Source organism: Gobio gobio (genome assembly GCF_949357685.1).
Source record: "Gobio gobio genome assembly, chromosome: 18".
Taxonomy (NCBI): domain Eukaryota; kingdom Metazoa; phylum Chordata; class Actinopteri; order Cypriniformes; family Gobionidae; genus Gobio; species Gobio gobio.
The window spans coordinates 9,158,746-9,185,995 of NC_137111.1; the positions used below are offsets into that span (position 1 = coordinate 9,158,746).

The 27,250-nt window shown below is 38.8% G+C and overlaps 2 protein-coding genes across 2 annotated transcripts in view; one reads left to right on the forward strand and one right to left on the reverse strand.

The window, feature by feature from the left end:
* The window catches only part of dlk2 (delta-like 2 homolog), a 42,015-nt gene extending 21,873 nt beyond the window's left edge, over nt 1-20,142 (forward strand). The window contains exons 3-6 of the mRNA XM_079842906.1: nt 14,208-14,304; nt 14,475-14,605; nt 14,680-14,824; nt 17,802-20,142. Coding sequence (XP_079699032.1) covers nt 14,208-14,304; nt 14,475-14,605; nt 14,680-14,824; nt 17,802-18,576 — 1,148 coding nt within the window. The 3' untranslated portion in view covers nt 18,577-20,142. The remainder of the gene's footprint in view (nt 1-14,207; nt 14,305-14,474; nt 14,606-14,679; nt 14,825-17,801) is intronic.
* Nucleotides 20,027-27,066, reverse strand: dnph1 (2'-deoxynucleoside 5'-phosphate N-hydrolase 1). Its single transcript, XM_079842910.1, has 4 exons — nt 26,808-27,066; nt 26,608-26,679; nt 21,512-21,622; nt 20,027-20,656 (listed from the first exon to the last, which is right to left on the reverse strand). The coding sequence occupies exons 1-4, from the start codon at nt 26,941-26,943 to the stop codon at nt 20,538-20,540; spliced, it is 438 nt and encodes a 145-aa protein (XP_079699036.1). The 5' UTR covers nt 26,944-27,066; the 3' UTR covers nt 20,027-20,537.
* Nucleotides 27,067-27,250: the final 184 nt, after the last annotated feature.

Below are 27,250 nucleotides of genomic sequence, written 5' to 3' on the forward strand. Positions count from 1 at the left end.
TGAATTGAATTTACATTTAAACATCACCTTGTTATAATAGTGCTTTAGAATTAATATATAATATTGTTTATTATATAACTGTATCTATATAACAAATTTGGTTAAATTAATACAACTCTATTAATTATATAAAACACATCTGAATACCTCTTAAGCAAACTAACCCTGGATCGTGAGCCGCTCTGGAGCAGGTTATGTTCAGAGAGTGAGTTGCTATGGTTACTTACATACCCTGAAAGTTACCTCCGTTTTTGGAACTGGAAGTCGAGGTTATCCGCTGACTTACTCTTAAACATACCCAGGTATGTCACATAACCTGCTTTCTGGAATACCCCCTTGGTTCTGTTCAGTTGTCTGTTATTGTTGTGTTTAGACAGTTCTGTTCTGTATCTTTAGTACCCTGAGTTTTGTTAAAATAAACTGAAGACTGCTGCACTTAGATCCTGTTTCAACTTGATTTGCAACCGACCGTGACAGTCACAATCCCAAATATATCTTAAGGGTCCTAAAATAGGCTTCATTTTCATTTACTTTTTTTTAATACTTTTTTACTGTATACTTTTTTTCCTATTGATTTTGGGGTGAATTTTTTTAAAGCATAAAAGAGGAACTGTATAATTCAGCTGGTTTTAATTACTCCAATAGTATAAAACGCATTAAGCATTAATTTCTTATGCAAAATACAAATCTTGACCTAATGTCAATTGTACCCTAAAAAGTTATTGTAAGCATAGGACTTTATTGATTCATTTATTTTTTTCTACTATTTTTTTTGGTTTTGGTTCCGCATATCTATCTGATATGTATGTCTCTGTTTTCTTTTCTGTTTTTTGTTCACTAAGATTTTTTCAATAAGAGTATATTAGGAGAGATGTATGTGTATTGCCTCAGTTCTCTTAGCATTTTGTTACCCTGCACCACTTGTGATCACAAATATTTACACACACTGCAGACGTGGAGGCTTTTCTAGAATAGGCTCCTGGAATGTGTACAGCATGAACAAGAGAAGGTTATTTGCACCACATCTGTCTGTCAGCACTCTGAGATCATCTGACTTCTGTTTGCTGTCACACCCGCACTCATTCTCTCTTTAAAACTGTTTACTGTGTGTGACGTATTCAGTATTCACTGTGTCCATCCTGGATTAAAACAAATCCCATTGCACATTTTGAACATACTATCAAGCTAACAAATTATGTTCTATAAACCAGTGATTTGCAATGTGTCTAAAACATCGAAATGTGCAGTTTTCTTGTCATGTTTAAAATGTTATTTAAAACATTATGATGATGTTTGTACAACATTCTCCTAACTTTACTTTTACTCTCCATATAAAATTTTTTGAACGTTTGTAATATTCCAAGAGGTTAATGTTAACATTCATCAAGTACAAATAACAAAGATGTTCCAATGTTGTTCTAAGAGCATTTCTCTCAACATCATGAGAATGCTTATCAATTATTAATAATGTTATACAGTATAAGAATGCACTATACATGTTATTTAAAGAATATTTTATCTTAACATTTACATAAACTTTACATAATATTAGTGAAGGTTGTGGGAACATTCCCTGTTAGCTGGGACAGAGACAGAGAGCAAACGCACAACATACAGGAAGGAAAGAAAATTGCTTTAAATGTGAATATTGACATGTTGCATATCTCCCATTTCTAAACTTACCGCTCCTCACTTGCTCCCTTGTGAGAGAAATCGTCTTAGGGTTATGTACATTATATTGCCAAAAGTTTTGGGACGTCTGTCTTTACATGCACATAGGGCTGCACGATTCTTGCTAAAATGTGAATCACGATTTTTCTCCATGGGAATTGAGATCACGATTCTCTTACACGATTCTCATTTTCACTTATACTTTAAAAAAAATGAATCAATTTTAAATAAAAGTAATTAGTTACAATTAAATTAAAATGTAGAAACAACAAATGTAGACAGACTAGATGTAAATATATGCTTATTACTGTTTATTTCTATTTTTATGATTATTTAATATCTTGCCTTGTGGAGAGAGGGTTTTTGTTGTCTTATTTCGTTGTTTCATTTTGTTTTTGCGTTTTTGTAAAAAATGAAAACTATAAATAAAATATTTAAAAAAAAATGTTATAAGAAAACGCTTAACGTGGCTTAATTCGCTCGCAGTCTCTGCTCTAATTCATCCCAAAGGTGTTCTATCGGGTTGAGGTCAGGACTCTGTACAGGCCAGTCAAGGAAGGAGTCGTCCCCAAACTGTTCCCACAAATTTGGGAGCATGAAATTGTCCAAAATGTCTTGGTATGCTGAAGCATTAAGAGTTCCTTCACTGGAACTAAGCCCAACTCCTAAAAAACATCCCCACACTATAAGCCCCCATCCACCAAACTTTACACTTGGCACAATGCAGTCAGGCAAGTCCCGTTCTCCTGGCAACCACCAAACCCAGACTCGTCCATCGTTTGATTCGTTACTCCAGAGAACACGTCTCCACTGCTATAGAGTCCAGTGACGGCATGCTTTACCCCACTGCATCCCACGCTTTGCATTGCACTTGGTGATGTAAGGCTTGGATGAGCTGCTCGGCCATGGAAACTCATTCCATGAAGCTCTACACACTGTTCTTGAGCTCATCTGAAGGACACATGAAGTTTGGAGGTCTGTAGCTATTGACTCTGCAGAAAGTTGGCGACTTCTCCGCACTGTGACCCTCAGCATGCGCTGACCCTGCTCTGTGATTTTATGTGGCCACTACTTCGTGGCTGAGTTTCTGTTATTCCCAATTGCTTCCACTTTGTTATAATACCACTAACAGTTGACCATGGAATATTTAGGAGTGAACACATTTCATGAATGGACTTATTGCACCGATACCACGCTTGAATTCACTGAGCTCCTGAGAGCGACCCATTCTTTCACAAATGCTTGTAGAAGCGTCTGCATGCCTATGGCAATATAGTGTATGTTACCCGGTTCCCTGAGAAGGGAACGAGACAGTGCGTCAGTTACTGAAGCTATGGGGATGTGTCCTCCTGGAACCCGGTGTCTGAGGCATGAGTAATTTCACGGCAATATCACTGGCAGATGCAGTGGGATGAGCATTATGCAAGCATGTCATCAGATTTATTTTGACTGAAGGACGCATAGACATGCCAAAGCATGGCAATGCAATGCAGCGAGATGCGCATTAGTTGCTGACACTATGGGGATGTTAATACCCACTACACCATGCTGACCAATGCCTGGTTGTGTGCTGAAAAAGGTCTTATGTGGCATTCACACCGGGCGCTGATCGCGCGAAGGTGGACGCTTGAACATTTTGAGTATACTCGCTTCAATCGCGCGTGAAATTTGCGCGAATCACGCGTGACATTCATTGCACAACAGACGCAAATTCGCGTCATGGGCGAGGCTTCCGCCAGCGGCTCGTCTCGTTGAGAAATGGCTGACATGGGCTGTGTTTACATGTCTTATTTTTGTTAAAATCTACTGTTAATGTGTGACAAAACGTAGTTTTAAAACTTTTTCAGTCGATAATGTAGTTGTTTAAAGCTCAAATCTGTGGTTTATTTATATAAAGAGTGCCTATTTGAACATTTTATCTGCCGTTTTCGGAGTTGTGAGCTCCAGCGGACAGCGGCGTTCAGCGCTCGTCAAAGTCGGCGAGGGCAACCTTTCCTCGGCCAGTCCATCTCCCGCTGGCTCTGATGTCTCTGTGGTGTGTCTCGAGCTATAATTCGTCTTGTAACGGCCGATCTTTGGTCTCATGGATCTATAATTTGTTCCCTGGCAAATCGTTTAGGCTGAGGGCAAAGATAAGTTTCATTACTTTATATTTTTAGGCTATAACTGTACGTTGCAGTTGTAACGTTAGCCTACTAGCACTGACTTTGAATGTTTGACTGAATTGTTTGCTTTATTTCATGTATAGCTTGTTATACATTACTTATACTTTTGTATTATTGATCATACATAAACTTGCATTTAACAAAAAGAGACTGGGTTGTGTTTCATGTAATTTAATGTTATCACAGTGATAATCATATTGTCTGAACCAGATATTAATATAAAGATTTTCTCCTCATTGTTGTCACTACTAGAGCAAGCTCCTGATTGGTTAACGCGGCGCAAAATATCCGCCAAAGTTCAGATTTTTCAACTTGAGCGATGCGCGCGTTCAAAACGCTCAATTCGCGTCCTTCGCGCCGCCTCAATCGCGCCGCAGAATGCCATTTTGCGTCTCTGCATTGACTTAACATGTAAATCACTGTGAACATGTGAACGCACCATTACACAAGCACGATCCTGTCAAGCACCCTTATGCATCAGCAACAATACGGGCATATCCCGTGACATTAACTTGCAGCTAGCTCAGTGCTACAGGTGTTAAATAAAATCCCAAGCTCCATGCTCAACACAAGACCAATCCATATCACCACATCCACATTTATTTCTCCAAGCAAGTTGAAATGGCAGCAACTCTACATATGATTTCCAGACCTAAGCACAAGCCTAGGAGAGCAGCGTACCGAAGGGAGCATGCAAAGGGAGAACTCCCAACTTCCAGACTTATGATCTGGGGCAGACAGAGAATGGGTCTCTGTCAAGCCCTGCTCCAACCTTCGAGTAGTCTGTTGGATGGGTCCAATCAAGGAGCATAATCCTGCTTTACTACCCAGATTGACAACTGGGGAGGATGACAAGCAAGAGAGTGGCTTTTCCCACTTAAGTCCCATTCAAACTCAACGACAAGCTTCAACTCATGCCAGTCCCTCCTAGGCAGCTCCACCCTACTTCAACTCCCAGTCGATGACTGGGGTGGGTAACAGATTACCTGTCAGGCACGACCTAAGGTGGATATCTCTATCCTTGGTTAATTTCCCGCCAAAGAGGATGGTTGAGATAAGAAGCTGGGCAGCCAGGGAGCTCCACCCTACTTCAACACCCAGTTATGAACTAGGGAGGGTGACCGACTAAGGTGATGTTTTATCCTAGTTCCATCTGTCAGCACTGCAATTTCCTATTCAACCAAAGAGCATAATCATGATAAAGTGCCTGCCGGGGAGCAACACCCACCAATGGATTGCATTCAAGGTGGGGGGCCAACAGACTGTGTGCCAGGCTCTACCTTACAGATCTACAAAGGAGTGTAGCCTTACTTTAGCATCCATTCTGGAGAAGTAGACAGATTAGGGAGTGGGTCGCTTCATGACTCAAACGACTCAACTGTACATCTCTACTTAAAAAAATTAAAATATTGTCACAGTTGAGTGGCTGCAATGACCACACAGCAATGGATAATTCAATTATTTACTTGTAAACATACAGGTATCAAACTCATTAAACAGAACAACCACTACAACATAAATTATACTGAACAAGGACCTGAATGAACAAAATGCTTATATACACAATGGAGCAATCAAGGGCAAACAGAACAGGTGTGGTACTAAATCAACATCAATGGAGACTAACTAGGGACATAGATGGTTAGGCAGACAGGGAAAACCAAAACTAAAACACAAACAGACTGAACATACACCTGACAAATATATTGTTCTACCCATTAAGAGGGGAGCATAAGCCCTAACATAACCCCTATTCCTCGAGGGAGACAGGTGACAGTATCCATTCACCTCCACACATTCAGCTCACTGGATATCTGTCGGAGAACACAGCCTGGCCACATCTACTTTACAATAAAATGGAGAGGGTGACAGACTCCTCAGGCCTAATAAAGCAGTCTACTTCTTTTTACTCTGCTTTGATACCCGATGAAGGGCTAACATGGTGGGAAAATGGGTCAAACCGCAGTCTGGACCACATCAACATGCCGGGTCCATCTCAAGTCCCAATAAAGACTGGAGAGGAAAGGCCTTGATCTAGCTCAATATTATAAATATTCATGAGGTGCATAGGCCTTCTCAGAAGCTAAACCGAAGGTTTCTAGACTATATGAAAACATTCAAGAAACAGCTTCCCCATTTATTAATTGTATAAGGAGGTGATAGGAGGAGGAATGGGGAATAGAAATATCAGATTCAGCTTGGCAGTGGGTGCACTCATCTTCAGTATGTATTGGATACAGGCTTTTGCAATTTGAAGTGCTTCACAGGCTCCATCCGTCTAGGAGCAAGTTGGCAACAATGTAAAGTCCAGGGTCAGACTCAACATGCCCCAGATGTGGTCTGGAACCAACAGACCACATGTTGCGGGGATGCCCCAGATTAACACAATTCTGGCAGGCATTTTCAGAAATGTTTTATTTATATGCAACAAAGATCCTGATCCCAATCCAGTGACTTCCATCTTCGGTGTAGAGCCAGAAGAAATGCAGCTAACAACTAATCAGACAGAGCTCATAGCCTTCTGTGCATTATTGTCTAGACGCCTGATTCTTCTCAGTTGGAAAAAGGCAATGCCACCAGCTCACACACGCTGGGTGACAGAGGAGATGTAGCTCAAACTTGAGCATCTGGAAAGTTTCATGGGGTCTGGCAGCCCTTTTTATCTTATTTTGAATTTTCACCCACTAGTATAGTATGATTCCCTTTTTTATTTTATTTTTGTATTGTTTGCCCACAGTAGAAAGTTAACATTAACAGTATCACAACACACAACAAAGTTCTATACATGTTACAGGGTGTACAAAACTTAAAAAAACAGGAAGTAAAAAACAAATAAATAATAATAAACCAACAACAGCCACAGATAAACAGTTACATTGATTTAGAACAGCGGTTCTCAAATCTGTCCTGGAGTACCACCAGCCCTGCACATTTTGTATGTCTCCCTCATCTATCACACCTGATTCAACTCATGAGCTCATTAGTAGAGACTGCAACACCTGAAATCGGTGTGTCAGATATACTTATGGAGACATACTTATGCCGCGTTCCAGGCAACCCGTAACCCGTGTTTTTCCAACCTTCTACCCGTGAAAGTGGACTGGAACGGCAGCCAAACCCGTGACTTCCCACCCGTGAACTCGTACTAGATCGATGTTCTCCCAGTTACGAGTTTTGACGTCACATAGCCCGCGAAGCAACAATGGCAGCCCCCTAAAGATGCAGTGTTTATGAAACAAATATACAAATAACGTAAAATAAAAGGTATAACAGCTTTTCTTGCCGTCTGCGCTGTTTTTCTCCTCAAATAAGCAAGGAGTAAGCACCTTTGGCGATAGAAATGATTGTAAATGAGCATACACCCCGTACGGTCCGCCATGCTTTGTTTACATCTAACTACCACACAATTCCTTGCGCTCAGGCAGTTTGGCGTGACTTTGCCTGGAACACTACAAAGTTGTGAGTCGTGGTTTGAAGTTGTAATTTACGGGCTCAAAAACCTGCCTGGAACGCAGCATAAGGCCCTGTCCCAAATGGCACACTTCATGTGCACTTTCGGTCTTGTGGACTTACAATGGCCTCTGTGTGCGCGTGTCCGTTAAGTCCAGGAGACCACAGGGTGTCCCATTTGTCATTTTAGGTCTCAGTAGGGCGCTCGTGAGCGCCCCCTTTGAGGTCGATATGCGCCCTCGATGTGCACTTCTGCTGAGCCTGTACTGGTGCGGGTTACGCAGTGGACTTCTTCCCGGCAGTCAAAGCGGCATTACGTCGTGAAAGTGCGGACTCAGAGGAAGACCATGAGGGTTTAGGGTGCCATTTGGGACAGGGCCAAAATGTGCAGGGCTGGTGGTACTCCAGGACAGGTTTGAGAAACACTGATTTAAAGCATCCTTTAAAAAGGAAATCAAAGGGAATTAGCAGAGATTAACAGGAGTCGGATTTGCATGTTAAGGGAGTTCCTTTAAATATTCCCAAAGGGGAGACCATATCAGCCAGAATTTATCTGATTTTTTATGTTTGTCGTTGGTAAGCTTTTCAAGTGGTAACCATGTAGTTTTCTGTGATGTCCACATTTTAAGGGATGGTCCCTGTGATGCAGACCAAAGTACCAAAAAGCATTTTTTAGCTAATGGTTCCTTTTTTTAAACAACCTCTTGTACCCCAACACCCTCCTCAGAGGAGGCGGGCAGGGAACCACCAGGATGGGAAAGAGAGGGCAGAGAGCTCAATTTTTATCCGGCTCAATTGCCCATTTTTCCTTCAAGCATGGCGCCTCTTCCCTCTACTCCTCGGAGGAGGGGATAAAGCAGCCAAGCTCGCCTTCTGCTCCTCTATTACCAGAAGGCTTAGGAGAAGCCTGGACCCGGCAAGGGATAAACTTCATAAAGCCAGCCGACCATGCTCTCGTCTACCTAAACTTCACCACCGTTTTAATAGCAGTGCCAAAAAGTCTGGAAGGCACAACTGTGGCATCATTCCGGACGGTCTTATCACTCTCCCCGATGCCCGACAAATTGAGCAACAAATGCCTCTCCATCGCCACCATATCCGTCATGGATCGGCTGATTGAACAGGCCGCCTGTTTAGTGGCGTGGATGGCCAGATCTGTGGCTGTGCGCAGTTCAGAAACTGCCTCAGTAAATAGACCCTCATTCTGGTCCAGGTCCATCAGCCTGACCTGCCGCCACATATGACTTGCCAACCAGCCTAGATGTTGTCTGGCACCGCTTGGATGGCAAAACGAGAGCTTTCAATGACGAAGATGTCATAAGATCTCAGAGAAAGTATCACACTGAGCCCATCCATCCCCCTCAAAGTCTGAACGTGCATACTCTGCTCCTAAGCAAATAATACAGAGCTTGTGTCCATCGCCAGGAGTAATAAAACATGGACACGGGGGACACATCTCTTTAATATTTTGCTCGCCATATTTTCTTCACTCATACAACATAAAGACAACATTTTCTCCTGCCTGAATGAGCTAACTCCTGATGACTAACACGGTATCTTTGTTGATACAACCAGGGTTAGGAGCTTCTACATCAGTGTTATTCACCTATTGTTTCCCTCTGATTTTAGGGTTATGTGTAGGGTTAGGTTCAGGGGTAGGGATAGGGTTAAGAAAAAAATATTCGAATAGGAATGTTGTTCCGGGACAGGCCCGGTTCCAGAATCAAATCACTGAGGGTGCTTCTGAAATTGCTGAGGGTGCTCTAGTAAAGTGCAGATAGGCTAACGGCTCCACCATAGCAGTGTACAGTGAGAAATGTATGATTATTTATTTAAGTCATTTACCAATCATTTCAAAAATATTTTGCTACAAATTGTCTTTTAATCTATTAGCCTTTACATTGCTTTAATGCATCACTAGTATTTTAACATGTCATCTTCCTGGGAACCAGAAAAAAGGTTTTGTGATTTAAAAAAAAAAAATATATATTGTTTGGAGCATAAAAAAAAACTTTTTTAAAATTGTATTCCTATGTTATAGGCTATGCTATATCCTCTGCTCTGTAGAGGACACCAGACCCCCTTTATTGAGAAAATTAAAAGACATGAATAGACAAACAATGGGATTTTTTTGTCATTCCCCAAACAATTTTTATGCTTCAAACTTTATTTTTAATCCAAACTTTGTATAAAGATGATTCTCAATGTTATGAAAGATACAGAATCATTTGATACACTATTTTACTTTATGCAATGTGTGTAAACGTGGCCATAAATGCCATTCCCATTCTATAGGCAATGCATCTATACACGGTATCTAATTTGCATATTAATGTGTTGTAATGTAAAAAAGACGTGTAATAATATTTTCATAAGAATGTCTTGTATTTCATAAGAATATCCAGACTTAGAACTGTGTATGTTGCCAGAGAAATTTGTTAAATAATGTCCTCTACAGAGGTAAAAAAATCAAATCTGGGTCTCAGGAGGATTTTGCAGATATTGCAGTCTCATGCAGAGTGGCATTTATATTTATATAGTATAATAATAGTTTATTCAATGAATGACTGTAGCCTCGAAAGTGAGCCAAGATCGCTATGATCACTAAAATAATGTTGCTTTGTCAGTTCATCGCGATCTCACAAAGTTCCTTTATAAAAATGAAGTTCTCGTCAACAACAGATCTCTTACTTACATTGTGTCTTGACTTTGTTTGTCAGAGAGGTTTCGCGGCCTGCATTAACTCAGCACTGAATAAAAACTCTGCTGTTTTGAGCGGTGAGATTCTGATCGCGTTCGAGAGATGAACAACTACAGTATATCTGTGATTGGCTACATTACTCACCGCTGCAAAAAGATTCATTTGACGCTCTCCAGAACTCGGACATAAATGTGCAAATCTGCCAAATCTGTTTCTCCTATATTATTACAGTATCAACTGAGGGTGCTTTTGCTTGAGTTTGAGCACCCCCGTAGAACTGGGCCTGTTTTCCGGGATCAACAAAATATGTTGATCCAGGAACATGTCTTACTTGTTGACAATCACACTGCTTGTTACACAGCACACACACAAGCGTCTTTGTGAGACAAAAAAAGCGAATGACGTGTTTGCAGGCGTCCTATTTATATGCTCACACTGTGTTTATACTATTTATACTGCATCGGCCAATGATATTAGTGTGAAGTTACACGTGCCTCAGACACCGGGTTTCGCTGACGCAACTGACACGGCGTAGAGTTCCCTTTGAAAGGGAACCCACTCCATAGCATAATTTGTGGCCAGTTGTTCTTTCAATATGTTCGGTTTTTAATATCATGAGAGTTGACCACAAGATATATTTGAAATTAAATGAAACACTAGTTGTAACATTAGGCCTTTACATTTATGTTACAACCATAATGAAGAGAATTTGTAACTGTTTTAAATTTTGGCTAATTGGTGGCTAATTCGTACAAATTTGTACGTTTTTGTATGATCGGTTTGCACCCCAGTGACTATAATGTTTAAGGGTTTTCCTTCATGATTGTCTATAAAAATCTTTCATTTTTGTATGATTCAATTAAATTTATACGAAATCACCCCCTTCACTGTAAAAAAAATTCAGGTCTCCAGTTGAACATTTTCTAGTGACGGATCAAATCAAAAATTTTCAGTTGGCCAAATTGCATTTCTGTGAATTGATGCAATTTAATTCAGAGAAATTCAATTTGGCCAACTAAAAAAAATTAGATGTGATCAGTCACCAGAAAATGTTCAATTGGAGACCTGATTTTTTTTACAGTGTTGCGAAATAGTTGTTTTTCTGTGAAATCTATGGTAAAATGGAAATTTAAATATTAGAAATGTCTCAAAAGCATACTATTTTTCAGTAATATATAGGGTAATATTAATTAATATTAAAAATACAGTCCAAAACAAAATCTAATTTGATTATTGCCCTTGAAATAGGTCACCAGGTTTAAATAATAGCAGTAATAATAATACTAAATCTCATTATTTTGGACCCCGATGTGGGTGTAAATTACCTGCAAGCAAGTAGGAACAAAATTTCCATTCATTTCATATCAAGCTGTAGAACAAGAATTATTATGAGAACAGATTCTTTTGGTTTTAAATGTTAAACTAATCCTTCAGCTGTCTATGTTTAAGAGATTACGCTTCATATTGTTGTTTGGGCTGCTCTCAGTTATCAGTTTGTACTTTTCAGCTGTTGCACTGATAGCACAGGAAAGCCAGGCATGCATTGTTCAAAGCTCTGCGTTTCCAAGAATATATAGGTCTTGGCCAGATTACATGGAAAATGCTTCCCATTCCAGCAGCAGTAAATGAACATGAGCTTACACATGTATTGTGTCTGACGTACCAGATCTTATCCGAAATAGTCGCACGATTAAGTGAGCATGTCAGAGATGGGGGGGAAATTAAGTTCTTATAAGTGTACACGTGATTTGTGTAATAATTTTGTTCAAAACTTCCTGGCTGTAGGGAGTAATTGAGCATGTTTAGTGGAAAGGCTCTCTGTACAGGACATGTGATGTCAGAGGTGGTTTGTAGGCATGTAGGGTTTGGGCTCTGGGCGATGGTGAATTCTTGTGATGTTCGGGCAAAGCTCATACGGGCGGAGACATGAGCACATTCCTCTCCTCCCACCGCACACGCTCCCCTCGTGCCCATCACCACAGACACACGCGCTTGCTGGCCGTCCCCCAACACACACACACACACACACACACACACACACCCTGCACTAACATCCACCGTAGCGCAAAACCCAATACTGGATAAGCACAGCCAAGAATGTTAAATCACTCAGCCGAAATGGTGATGATGGAGATCAGGGGTGAATCATTTCCTGTACCATATCTTAAAACTTCATATAAAAGCACATGTAGATTATTTACCATGTACTGTATTTGATACACACATTTGTAAGGCCTCTAAATGATCAACATGAAACTTTGCTGAGAAAACTTGTGCATAATCTACTACGTGCATTCTTCCCTATGACTGATATTTAAAAAGCATTTTTGTATAATTGTGAAACCTCCCCTTCAGGGCATGGGTCACGTCTGTTTACTGTGAAATCTTCAATTACTTTTCATACGAGTAAACAAAAAAGTAAGTTTTATATTGTTAGTGTTTGTATATGAACACTTACTGGATATTTTTCAGAAAAATTTTAACGTGATATCAGTTTCAGTAACGTTTATTTGTTCATCTCTCAATCATCATTGTACTATAATGTGATATCCTGCATTATATGTTCCCCCCCCACAATAAAAGCTACAGAGCTTTGATCATAAAACTAAGTATTTAGTATAAGCATCATCTTACTAAGACATATTTTTTGGGAGATATAGTGACAACTGATATTAATATGCATTTTATGTAAGTATCTGCTTTTAAAGATCACATTAGCTGCGTTTCCATTACCCTTCAAATTGTGAATTGAAAATACGCCAATTTCCCCAAAACTCCCATATTTCATAAAAAACGTTTTTACGCTAGCATGAGGTGGTTTTTCAGGCAATTCAAAAAAGGAACATTTCACAAAACTACAATGGAAACAGTTTTCTCGCATTTACAGGTCACCTGGCATAAGTAAAAGTCGATCATTCTTTAACTCTTTCCCCGCCAAACATGGAATATTCCGTTATTTGTGAGAAAACGCTTCCCTGCCAAACACAGAATTTTCAGTGTTTTCACTGTTAGACGCTAGGGGGCTCTATTACGCATCTTCTGAATGAGTTCAGAATCTCCTGATCAAAACAGACAAGGAAGACGCAAAAAAACAAGCGATCGTCTGTAAGCAGATGCATATGAAAAATACCATGATCATCAACATTAAACATATTATAAATCAAAACTACCTAATTTTAATGTTACTGAATGAAATGTCGCCCCAGGACGAGCTACAGGACTGTGAAGCTTTGGGGGTGTTGATGGACTCCATCCACTCCATCTGTGTTTTGATCATCGTCCTGAATCTGATCCGGATGTAGTCTTTGACAAAAACTTGATTTTCTCTTTTTTCAGCTTTTTGTTCAAAATGTTGCTTTTTTCATGAAAGTGAAACTTACCCATATTTAAGTGTTGATTAAAAAGGAATGCATGAAGCTAGATTAAACCTTTTTTTGTTTAAAAGCAGAGGGTCTATTTTTTAATTTGATATATTGCATGTTCAGATATTCATAGGCTACAACAAAATATTCTATGGGCCATTAGATTTTCGTGAAAATGACCAAAAACCCTGGCTGTGCCTGGCAAAACATTTTTTTAACGCTGGCGGGGAATGAGTTAAAGAAGGTGCGGTATGTATGGACAGAAGATGAGACAGAGTTCTTTATTAAACTCATAAAAGACAAAAGTCTGGATTTTAAACAACAAAGAAATGCCACAATTGATCAAGGCCTCGAAGCAGATATGAGGGAGAACCACACCTCATGCGTGACCCCTCCCAAGTATAACAAGCTTTCCTTGCCATTATTGCTTGGAAAACACGTCTACTGTACGTCTCCTTCGATTCGAAATAATGGCCAGTGCGGTGGCTGGGATATACATAAACTTACCAACATTTGTCGGCATGATTTTTGGAATGACTTATCGTTTTTTTTGTATCGATATTTAGAAAATATCGCAAAAGTTTTGTGCAAACCTCTAATGGAAACCAAGCTATTGATTTACACTACAAGCTATCAGAATATCATCTAACTTTTTGACTATAGAAATATCAGCAACTGCACCACATTGCATATAGGCTATTATTAGTTTTTGTTTGGCTTTATTTGTATTTCAGGTTTAGTTTAGCAGTATTTTAGTGAGCTGCCAAGGCAACATTTCTGATTGTTGTTTGAGTTTTATTTGAGCTTAATTTCCGTTAACAAAATATCTGAACCAAACACGAATGCTTCTCTTCACAGTTTCGTTTTCCTCAGTAGAAACATCTCCGACGGCCTCAGCCAGTAACTGCACGTGTGAACTTGGCCACGGAAAATGTGCTGAAAACGGTGACTGCAGGTGAGTCGAATCATGGGGGTGAAATTGATGTGACTTACAGATGTCATGCTGGCAAAGTATATTTGACCTGTGCAAGCTTGTTCCCGCTCACAACTTTATTACAGAAGACTGTAAACAGATTAACAGCACAATGAACATGGTATGTAGGGTTAACTCTTGGCTCTGTGCAGGTGTGATCCAGGGTGGGGTGGGCCGCGATGTGACGACTGCGTGCGGATGCCCGGATGTGTCCATGGCACCTGCCATCAGCCCTGGCAGTGCACATGCATGGACGGGTGGGCGGGCCGATTCTGCGACAAAAGTGATTAATTATTCATGACTGTAAGTGGCAAACGCTTTATTAGACTGACATGACAGCACGACTTGTTTCCACAGATATCTACGTGTGCTCTAGAGAGCAGCCGTGTCAGAACGAGGCGACCTGCGTCTTGAATGACTCGGGGGATTATAGCTGCTTATGTCCTGAAGGCTTTCATGGGCGGGACTGTGAACTGAAAACTGGGCCTTGCCAAAAGACCAAGTGAGTGTTTTTTTTTATTTTAATATAATGTAAATGCATGCTCATGTTTTTTAGATACCAAAGTGAGATTTAGTAGGACTTTCTGTTACAATGAACTCTTTTACGTGAGATCAGTGAATAGTGGATTGCTCATGATATGACCCCTTTGAATAAACATTTCTTTAGGATGTGATCCTTAATCTATTAGCACACAAGCCCAGACGCACTGGCACAGGCAGCACAACAGCCTGGTCAATTTGCAGCCTCCCGAGTGCAATCATGTAATTCAATGGGCTCATTACTGGCCCTGTAAGAGACTGCTAACAGCGACGCGCTGCAGCTCGGCCCCTACTGTTCTTCCCATGAGTGGTTTCCAGGGAAATGATGCTGCAGGACAGGACCAGTTGCTGTTCTAGAGACAACATATTACTGTTTAAAAAAAATGTTTTATGGTTTAGATTGTGCACATGAATGATGTAGTGAGGAATTGTGCAATGTTTTTGATGTCTCTTTTTTGTGTCTGATTCAAAGCAAGCAGAATGCTAGATCTAACAAGCTGTAACTGAAGTTTTATTTATAAAGCGCCTTTCCACAGCTCACGGCTGCTTTACATAGTGTTAGACAGTACATTTGTCCATATACACAATAGTACATTAACATAAAAATAACCATAAGTTTTACCCATCCAGTCAAATATTGCGCAAACATCAATAACAGTTTTAAGTGGTCAATATTGGCAAATGACCATAATATAAGCGGGATAATGCACGTCTAGCTCTGCACTAAAGGTGCACTATGTAACTTTTCCGTCTGCTTGAGGTCGCCTATTCAAAACAAAGGCGTAGTTTGATGACGCTCTTTTTGAGCGAAGAATCTTGGGACATGTGGTCTTCACCTCACATCCGGTGGAAAAGAATCGGGATAGGACTCGGGCAGAAATCATGTTCATTATTAACGTTACTGTAGTCTGAAGCAGAAGCAGGACCGAGTGTTGTGGAGCTGAGCAAGGCCGCTGGAGTGATTGTCAATAAGATGAACGCAACACGCCTCGCGAGCAGCGGGACTTTTATTAAGACACAGTCGCCGGCGCCACTTCCACTTTTCGGGTCATGAGTATGAGGTAACGCAGCTCTGTTTATCATATCAGATACATCTGAGTGTGCTAAAAATGACGTTATGACGTTACTCTGTGCGTTCGCTCGGCGGCTGCTATGACACTTGTTCACACTGCAGTGAGAGTAAAGCCAGAAACCGAGGGGAACGCAGATATGATGCCATCGACAGGCGACTCCCTCACACGTCCCGGTTCATTGGCTAAAATAGCAATTTTCTCATGATTTACAAATAGTTGGAAACATTTGGGATATTGTAAGTACTCAACTGAACAAAATATACAACACTGGCCTAGTGGTTTTTGGATATTTTACTAATTTTTTTTTTACATATTGCACCTTTAAATGACTAATGCACTTGTACCTCCACTTCGTGTCAGGCGGTTCTTTGCCCTCCACTTCATGCATCAAAATCGTTTAATGCACAGCTAGCCGTGGATTTTCCCTTACTTATTTGGCAGGAGTTACTTACATTAAATTCAAAGTGCAATGTAAGTTTGCACTTTGTACATGGTGAGGGGATAGGGAACAATCCAGACAGTGTAAATATGCTTTCAGTTGAAGCAAATGAAGTCTGGTTTCACGTGAACCACCGCAGCACACACACAGTCTGCTCCAGTCCAGAGACGCGATAGCACGGAGCGGATCATATGCGCATGTCGGTGCAGACCTAAATCATGCATTGCGTGGGAATTGAGCCCATGACAGGTGCTGCTAGCGCTATGCTCTACTGTGAGTGACGGGAAGGATCATACGCGCAGGAATTGGACTACACTGGTTATGCTTAATGTTTTTAGGGTGTGTTCACACTTGGCATTAGGGCTGTGCGATATTGATGAAAAATGCGATATCCTTGTTAAATAATGCGATATTTGATATGCGATTCGATATTGCTTTAAGTGTGTAAAATCTATTTAAATTATATATTTTTTAAAATATTTAAAAACAGAATGATATAATTTGTGTGTTGTTTCACATTATTTCTGGGAAAAGAAAGCATCGGTTCTGGGAAAAGGAAGCATTGACCGTTCGAGTGTGTAACAAGACACGAAAAAAGAACAGCTTGTGTGCACATTTCGGTGTGGCAGTGTGTGGCAGACAGCACGAGACTGCAAGGAGTTGTTTTTCGCAAGTTATTGCATTTAATAACTCTTTTTAACGTCAAGCAAGTCACATTAGTAACAGTCGTGTGCCCAGTCTATTCTCTGCTATACGTGTCGACCTAAAACGTACACTTTTCACAACGTTGAAGTAGCCTATTAAAATCATTCAGATATTGCGTGCCCTTGCGATATGCATATTGCGATAAGTACATTTGCGATATTTCGATATATTGCGCAGCCCTACTTGGCATGTTTGATTAAAATGAACCCTGGTGCGATTGCTCTGTTAGTGCAGTTCATTTGAATAAGTGTGAACGCTGCCATCCAAACCCTGGTGCGCACACCAAACAAGTGGACCGAGATCGATGAAAAAACGGGTTTCGTCCGCTTCCAAACAAACTGGTGCGAACAAAAAGCAGAACATTATGTCTCAAGATGCGACCCTAAAAAGGACAGAACTCTCAAGCATACCTGTTTTTCTCATCATAGTTATAACTAGAAGAATAACAGAGTGCAGTAAACGGTAAAACTATTTGTGCTCCAAACCATTGTGTTTATTAATTACGATAATACGTTACAATAATAAGGTAAGAAATACCAGTTTGTAAATAACGTGCAGCATAACGTGCTGAAATTAACTGGAAGCGGATGACACCAGAAGCCAGACAAATTCATTTTACAAAATGTGAATGTAAATCGGTTCTCACACTTCACCTTTAAAACACTGTGACAGTAGCACAAAAATCTCAAGCATAAATGACAGATATTTGTTTATCGCTTCAGGTCCCCCTGCAAAAATGGCGGTCTATGTGAGGATCTGGGTGGTTACGCTCCAGAATTGTCTTGTCGATGCCTGGCTGGCTTCACGGGGCCCCGCTGCGAGACCAACATGGACGACTGCCTGATGCGCCCCTGTGCCAATGGTGCCACCTGTTTGGATGGCGTGAACCGTTTTTCTTGCCTGTGCCCTGTGGGTTTCACCGGCCGTTTCTGCACCATCAACCCGGACGACTGTGCCAGCCAGCCCTGCCTCAACGGAGGACGCTGCATAGATCGAGCCTCGACCTTCCAGTGCTTCTGCCCTCCGAGTTACACCGGAAGAACTTGTGAGATTCCCGTCTGGGAGTTGGGATCTCAAGCGGTGTCTCCGTTCAGGGGTGAAGGAGGCCGAGTTACGCAGAGCAAGTCTGCTCCAGGCAATCACTCCCATTGGACCACTCCTAATGGGGACGAGAGACGCTCGTTCAAAATCTCAGTGGTGACTCAGCATGGGGCGGAAGGGCTGTCAGAGCTGCAGCTCATCATCCTGCTGGTGTTGGGGGGCATGACTTTGGCCGTGGTGGCAGTAACAGCTGGTCTGGTGCTGCGTGGACATTGCCAGGACCGGTCCGCTCGCTGCCAGTGCAGACCTGCCCCCTCACACCATCGCCCATTCCACCGATGCCGGACGCAGCGGCAGCACTCTGTGCCTGCGCAACAGGAATGCAAGATCAGCTTCCTCCAGTCTCCGGCTCCAGCCGAGCTTGAGAAGAAGAGGCTGAACACCGACATCATTTAGAGATCGTGCAGCTGCTCAAGTTGAAGTAAAAGGCCACTTCTGACCACTCAAAAGATAAAGACGGAACTGATGAATCTGAGAGTCGGCTGCTGAATGCAGGTGGTCATTATCCAGAGCGATTACACGGAAATTAAGAACCAATTAGTAGTTGTAATTTAATTATCAATGCCACAAGTGGGGCATGTCCTGCTAAAGGGAACATTAGGTCAGTTTGAGTCAACATGAAATCAATAATGCTCTTACCTGGTCTGGAACAATATTCCGAAGATTAAAAAAAATGTTTGTCTGCGTAATATTTTGTCAAAAATGTAATGACTTTTTAGTGCCATTCTATCTATATTTCCTCCCCCTATTTTTTTTTTTTTTTAATATATATATTACATTTATAGGGCTTATATTTTTAATTTTAACAGGGCATTTTTTCCTCAAACAAAATTGCTTGCTAGCTAACAGCATGCTGCACCAACTTTGGCAACCAGAAGCGGATTTTTTTTATACACCGAAAATAATGGCTAACATTTTACAATAATGTTAGTTGACATGAAAAAAACAAAACAAAACATTTATTAATCTTAATATTCATTCCAACATTACTAATACATTATGAAAATCAAAAGTTGTATCTATTAATATTATTTAATGTGTCTGAGCTAACAAACTAACAATGAACAGTTGTATTTTTATCAACTAACATTAGCAAAGATTAATAAATATTGCAAAAAATGTATTGCTCATGTTTTATGTTAGTTACTGCATTAACTGATATTAAATAATGGGCCCTTATTGTAAAGTGTTAGCAAAACTTAAAAAATAATTAGATCATTATTTAAGGGGAAATAAATGTTCACCTTGTTTCAGGGCTTTTGTAATTTTCATACAGAGGCAATTTTCAAGATCCAATCAGTTAAAAACTGATCAAACTGATTCACACCGTACACTTTCTCGTTTAATATACTGTATTAGCTGGAAACATGTCACATTATGAAGGTAAGGTGGATGCAGATGCTGTTTCATGTTGACTTTAAGGCACACAGATCCGGGGAACTATTTGTTGATATGAGGTCTGTACTCAAAGAGTATACGGTAGCATTAATGGGCTGCGTGTAAAATAAAGAGAAACACTGAACCACTCAAATATATCAGAACATCCATCATGTGTTAAATTAGTATTGTATTTGTACAATCTAGCCACATTACTAGAGAAGCTCTTTTACTTTCAGATGTATGTGGTGTACACATTTTTGCCAAGTGTTCAAATCGTAAAATATATGAGTGAGTATATGCTAAATTTTATTTTTTTGAGAATATGGTTTGTTTTATGAACATACTTTTGTAGATGAACATGTAACGTTCCCTTTAACATTATTGTGATGTTATTTTAAGTGGTTTAGATGTGTTTTATGGGAATTATTTTTGTGATATAAAATGATACATAAACAACAGTATTCTTAAGTGCAAATATAATTTATTTATGTAATTTATTGGTGAAATGTATATTTGTTTTTTTATTGTAATGTGCATTTTTATACAGAACTGTGTGTATTAAAGTTTTTAACTGTGTAATAGATGAAGTCCATGTCTAAATCACTCTACAAAAATACCAGGTGTCTTATCTATGCTAGAAAATGATTTGTCCTAAAAAAAGACAACAAGTGACCCCTGGTGGACAATTCAAAACATCTGCAAAACTGATAAATGCATTACATGATATGACCAAAAGTCTGCTTATCTCAGTTATTTCTATATTACTATACTAGAAATGACTACACAATATTTATTTCTATAACCCTAAGTAACAGCAGTGTTTAGCTGGAAGAGATTCATTAACATAATACACTGCTTTATTGACTTTTTCACTGAAAATGTGATCTAAATGCTTATGGCCACCAAAGGAAAACTGTCCTACTGACTTTGAGAGGAGCAGCATATAAGAGTAGTGCTTATCTGGTATCATTCGCTCATCAGTTCTTGGTGATACTATTAAAATATTTCTCCAAGAAAGTCTCGACTTCATCCTCTGTGTAGTCCTGTACTTGGAAGAGCGAGTTCGTCGATGCTCCTCTGATCATGGCAGACAGCACTGGAGGGTGAGAGATGAGTCAAAACCAGGGTCACACTTCACCAAAAATATGTAAGAAATAATACACACATTCTTGAATATGTGGCTTATGGGGACTCTCCATAAACGTAATGATTTTTATACTGTACAAACCATGTTCTCTCCCCCTACACTAAACCGACCCATCACACAAAACTTTTGTCATTTGAATTTCAAACTTTTGACATTTCCGGGTTTCTCAGGGCGGAAGTCGTCATAGTTGGGTTAACTATTATAGCTGTGAATGAGAGAATACATTAAATATTTTTTTGTGTGCCCATTTGCTCAAATAGCAAAAGAAAAACGCCACAATAATGATTTCACAACTTTCAAAAAGAGGGGAAAATGGAGTGAGATTGATAATTGTTCATTTTTACCATCACTCCCATAGACGCTGTATTAGAAACACCCTCAGCAGCGGTAACTTGTTTTTTGTAATATGATGCAAAAGTAATAAAATACAAAGTATTAGTGTTATAAATGTACTTTTTTTTAAATGAAAATGCAAAAAACGTTGCAAGATTTATGATATTGATGACCATTAAAACGCGTCATCACAGTCTGTGAAAAGGGTCTATTTAGAGTTACTTTAGTCTTTTTTTTTTCTTCTTAAAACCATATTTTAGTTGTAATATCCATGTTATTATACACATTTGTGTCCTTATATAAACCACATATACCTGTACACACACACACACACACACACACACACACACACACACACACACACACACACACACACACACACACACACACACACACACACACACACACACACACACACACACACACACACACACACACACACACACACACACGTATTATATGTCTTAATACCTTTTCCAGAAGAAGGTCTGAAGAGACAGAGAACCCTCTTGTTCATTGCCACAGCTCGGCCAAGTTCATAACCAACTCCTAATGACGGCTGCGTCACCTCAGCTACTATCACTGATGCAGAGAGAGAAAACTGATACAGCATCTCACAATCACACAGAGAACATGGTTAATGAATGACAGTTCCATCATGACAACTCTCGGAAGAGTTTAGCATGATAACGGATTTGACAATGTTAATGTATTTGGTCTTGGCGGAATAGATCTGCTATGCTGTTGTTTTTATTGCTACTGCCAATACATAGAGACTCTGCTGTGAGCATGTAAAGGCCCAGACATACAGTGGCAAGAAAAAGTATGTGAACCACTTGCAGAATCTGTGAAAATGTGAATAATTTTAACTAAATCAAAGAGATCATACAAAATGCTTATTTTTTTCTTATTCATGTTATTTTTTTATTTAGTGCTGTCCTGAATAAGATATTTTACATAAAATATGTTTACATATAGTTAAAAAAATAGCAGAATTTATTAAAATAACCCGTTCAAAAGTTATGAACCATTGATTCTCAATACTGTGTGTCGTTCCCTGGATGATCCACGGCTGTTTTTGTGTTTTGTGATGTTGCGTTATGAATCAGTGAGTCGATTCATGATTCGGATCGCGTGTCAAACCGTCAAACTGCTGAAATCACGTGACTTTGGCGATCCAAACCGCTGAATCGACTCACTGATTCATAACGCTTCGAAGCTTCATGAGGCTGTGTTTTGAAATCGGTCATCACTATATAAGTCGTTATTTAGGTTTTTTTTGCGCACATAAAATATTCTCGTCGCTTCATAAAGTTCTTGTAGAACCACTGTAGTGAGATGGACTTTGTAACGACGTCTTTAGTACCTTTTATGGGTCTTGTGAGTGTAAAGTGCATTGTGCCAATGGAGGCCTTTCTGAGCGATCAGATTTACACTAAAATATCTCCATTTGTGTTCTGAGGATGAACGAAGGTCTAACAGGTGTCGAACAACATGAGGGTCAGTAATTAATGACAGAATTTTCATTTTTGGGTGAACTAACCCTTTAAGAGATGGGGGTGAAAACTTTTGAACAGGATGAAGATGTCCAAATGTTTCTTATTTTGTTTTAATATCTTTTTTTTTTTCATTTAGTACTGCCCTTCGGAAGCTACAGAAGATACTTGCATGTTTCCCGGAAGACAAATTGAGTACAATTTACCTTGATCTTCAAATTCAATAAGTCCCTTCCCCCCGTCAATCTCAGCTGTCAATCATGACGTCACACGCCTGTTTGTATAGCATCAAATAACTCACTAAAACTAAACTTATTTAAAGAACGAACACTTGAACTTACATCAGTGTGATAAAAACAAAAATGACAAAAACCATCTGTGGGAAAAATGTATGTGATTGTTTCGTTTATCTATGTCCCATTACACTACATGGAGCGATCGAGATGCTTTGGCTTCCCTTTTCAGGACTTGTGTGGCGCACTTGGTCCGAACATGCCTACTTCCTATATACTATATTGTAGGCAGAAAGCAGTATGTAAACTATAGTATAAAACAGTAGGCGAAATGACCTACCCAGATGACCAACTACATCCAGCGAGATTCTGAGGAGTGCGTTCATTTACAGCACAGCTAGCCATGGATGGATTATCCCTTAAATAAAGCCTACTCTGTATATTTTCCCCCCGTCTGTACATGACTTGACCATAAACAAAAATTTACTGAAAAACCTGGAACTTTCTGACAGTATATCATTTGTTTGTAAATAAAAGATCTTTTAGTGTAGTCGTAATAAAAATGTCCACCTGTAAAATCTTTACAGATTAAATGCAAGAATAACTTTTATATTGTTAGTAAAAATATTAGCATTCTAGGTTTTACTTGATTATATAGTTTTTTATTAAAATGTGAGTATCAAATATAATCCATCAGGCTATTGATGAAGGTTTATTTTATTTTGTCTTACTCATCCTTGTATTGCATTGCATTATGTTTTAAAACTACAGAGCTTTAAACATAAAACTAAGCATTTAAATATGATCTTACTAAGAAATATTATAGGGAGATATAGAGAGTGATGACTGACATGTATATGCATTTTATGTAAGTATCTGGGTAGTTGACAAATATGCAGTAAAAATGCTTTTTTTGTAAAACACCACTTTTAAAGAAAGAAAATACATATAATGTAGTGTGTCTGATGTAAGTCTGATGTTTGAGAAAACATGGGTTCACTGACTGTCAATTCTTTCACTGTTTTTTGAGCATTTTTACTGAAATGTGTCCTATGGTGTGTCATAGAAAGAATAAAGAATATAGGGGTGTCGCACCAGAGGACAACATAACTTTTATAGTGGATCCGGGTTTCACAGGAACAGGACCTTGAATGGGGTCCTTCAACTAATTCAACTTTGTCAGTGGAATTGCCCGATTTAAAATCAGGGTGTGGTGTCACAGTATCGCGTTCCCTACGCTTTTAGAAATATATGGATGAAAAAAAAGATTGTCATGTATTAAAATATCCACGTCAACAACCCATCTGCTGGACTGATAAGATTTGGCCATATAAATATCAGCAACTGCACTAAATTGCATATTTTTGCTCAGTTTGGGTGTCTGAATAAAATTGAGATGTTTTTTCCCTCGAGTATGACGTCCATATTCTCCTTTATTATACCATTATAAGAGCAGGGCTCGACATTAAGCCTGTTCACGTGCTTGTCCTTTGGACAAGTAAATCTGTTATTCACTTGTCCGAGTAAGATATTTGCTTGTCCGGAATTTTTTTTGGTTTTGTTGTAAATTTATTCTGAAGCAATATTCTCATCAGTGTTCAATCAGCTTTGACATATTTAAATCTGCATATTTGTGATATTTTTACCTTTTATAAAGGGCATTCTTTCCATAATCTTATTAAATATAGGCAATGCTTCAGCTTTCATTTTATTTTATTTTTTTATTTGATCTAGAAATTAAATTAGAATAAGACACTATAGGGCTGTTACCAATCAAATTAAATAATTTACACTAAAAAAAAATTACAACTGCATAAAATAATGTAATGAGATTAATATACAAATAATAAATAAACTAAACCACCAGTAGGTGGCAGCAGGTGACTGTCTTAATGAGTGAGTCATTGAGTCATTCATTTAAACAATTCATTCAAACGGATGATTCATTCAAGAATGAGGCGGTCGTTTACGAATAGGTCATTGAATCTTTGATTCAACCGATTCATTCAAAACACTGAATCATTGCTGTGAGAAGCGTTATGGTTCTGCTGTGATCTTTGTTTGGAACTATTTTTGCTACTGAAATCGAACAAAAACAGTGAATATTGCATCTAAAATGTAAGTAACTTAATGTTAATTTATTGTTTATGGAACTGTCATAGGAAATCAGTGTCATTTTCAGTCGTGATGGTATTCAGGAAAAACAGCACTCTTGGTGATGTAGGCTATCATATGTTATAAATATAAAAACTCCACAATTTGCTCATTTGTTGTGATTTCTCCAAGAGGCAGCGCGAGCCTCAACAGCACAACCTTGTTACCGTCAGTTCATTATACATTATATATTATTATCCACTATCGATCGCCAATTACACTAAATGAATGCAGAATTATTGTTGCATTTTGGTGATTCCCTAGTTATTTTTTTTACATTTTAATCAGCTTGTCCGGACTGGCAAGTCAAATTTTTTTTCACTTGCCCCTTCAAAAAATCCACTTGTCCCTGAATGTCGAGCCCTGATGAGCCTGTAGTATCAAATATGATATATATATATATATATATATATATATATATATATATATATATATATATATATATATATATATATATATATATATATATATATATATATATATATATATGCAAGCTTTTGTAAAATGTAAACTATTTTGTCTAAACGTACAAGAAACTGAAACAGAGTGACGACGTGTAGAGAATCACATTTATTTAATTTTATCATTTGACATTTCATAATTTGTGAAACATATAAACAAACTTGGATAGATTTTTTGTATGAACAACACTTTTGAAATACAACGAGCAATGTCAAAATGATGAGCGTGTCATTATAATACACCATCAGCCACTCCATATCTCGATCATCAATCGCTTTATTGTTCATTCATTGTTATAAAAGTATAAAGATTTTATATGCATTTAATGTAAGTAACTGCTGGACTGATAAGATTTGGCCATATAAATATCAGCAACTGCACTAAATTGCATATTTTTGCTCAGTTTGGGTGTCTGAATAAACCTGAGGTGTTTTTTCCCTCGAGTATGACGTCCATATTCTCCTTTATTATACCATTATATGAGCCTGTAGTATCAAATATGATACTCTACAATATATATATATATATGCAAGCTTTTGTAAAATGTAAAATATTTTGTCTAAACGTACAAGAAACTGTTCCAGGATCACCTAACAGAGTGACGACGTGTAGAGAATCACATTTATTTTATTTTATCATTTGAAATTTCATAATTTGAAAAAACATATAAACTTATTTTTTTTGTATGAACAACACTTTTGAAATTTAGTAGCGTGTCATTATGATACACCATCAGCCACTCCATATCTCGATCATCAATCGCTTTATTGTTCATTCATTGTTATAAAAGTATAAAGATTTTATATGCATTTAATGCAAGTAACTGCTGGACTGATAAGATTTGGCCATATAAATATCAGCAACTGCACTAAATTGCATATTTTTCCTCAGTTTGGGTGTCTGAATAAACCTGAGGTGTTTTTTCCTCGAGTATGATGTCCATATTCTCCTTTTTTATACTATTATATAAGCCTGTAGTATCAAATTTATTATACTCTACAAAAAATATATATGCAAGCTTTTTGTAAAATGTGACGACGAGTAGAGAATCACATTTATTTCATTTTATCATTTGAAATGTCATATTCTGAAAAGTATAAATAAACACCACTTGGATAGATTTTTCTCGGGACACTGTTGTTTATGTATGGATGTATGAACAACACTTTTGAAATACAATGAGGAGTGTCCACATTATGATCGTGTTATTATGATCTCTCACCATCTGACATAGCCAGCCACTCCACATCTCGATCATGAATCGCTTTATCTCCATCCAAAACTGCATCTTCACCTGGATCATGGACACATGTTATTGCAGTTGTTCATACACATGGGATTATCATAACACCAAATTATATGAAATGGATAAACACTGACTGAAGTCCTATAAGAGTATGAGAAAGAGTAAAAGTGAATCACCCTTTTCAGACAGACTGTCATAGCTGACGTGCTCTGTTAAAACCTTGCCGAACTGCTGTAATTTCTTCACAATTCTCTGGTAAACATTCACGTCCTGTCTTCCTCCTCGGATGCTTCCGCAAAAGTATATGTTCATATTTTGCAACTTTGTCCTTTGACGATAATACAAGTGTGGTTTTCTCGATAACAGCTCACAGCGCGTTACAGTTGGACGGGAAGTTCAGACAAACTGCAGGTCATTAATTTCCCGCTCAAACACACACACGTCACGGAGAAGCGCGCGCCACCCGGTGGCGATGTTTACACACGCAGCCATTTTTATTTTATTTTATTGAAACAAATGATTCAAATAATAACTGATTTCAGCATACAACAAGAATGCTTCAAAAGACAGATATCACATATCCTCAAACTAATTAGCAAGTCAAAAAAAAAAAAAACGA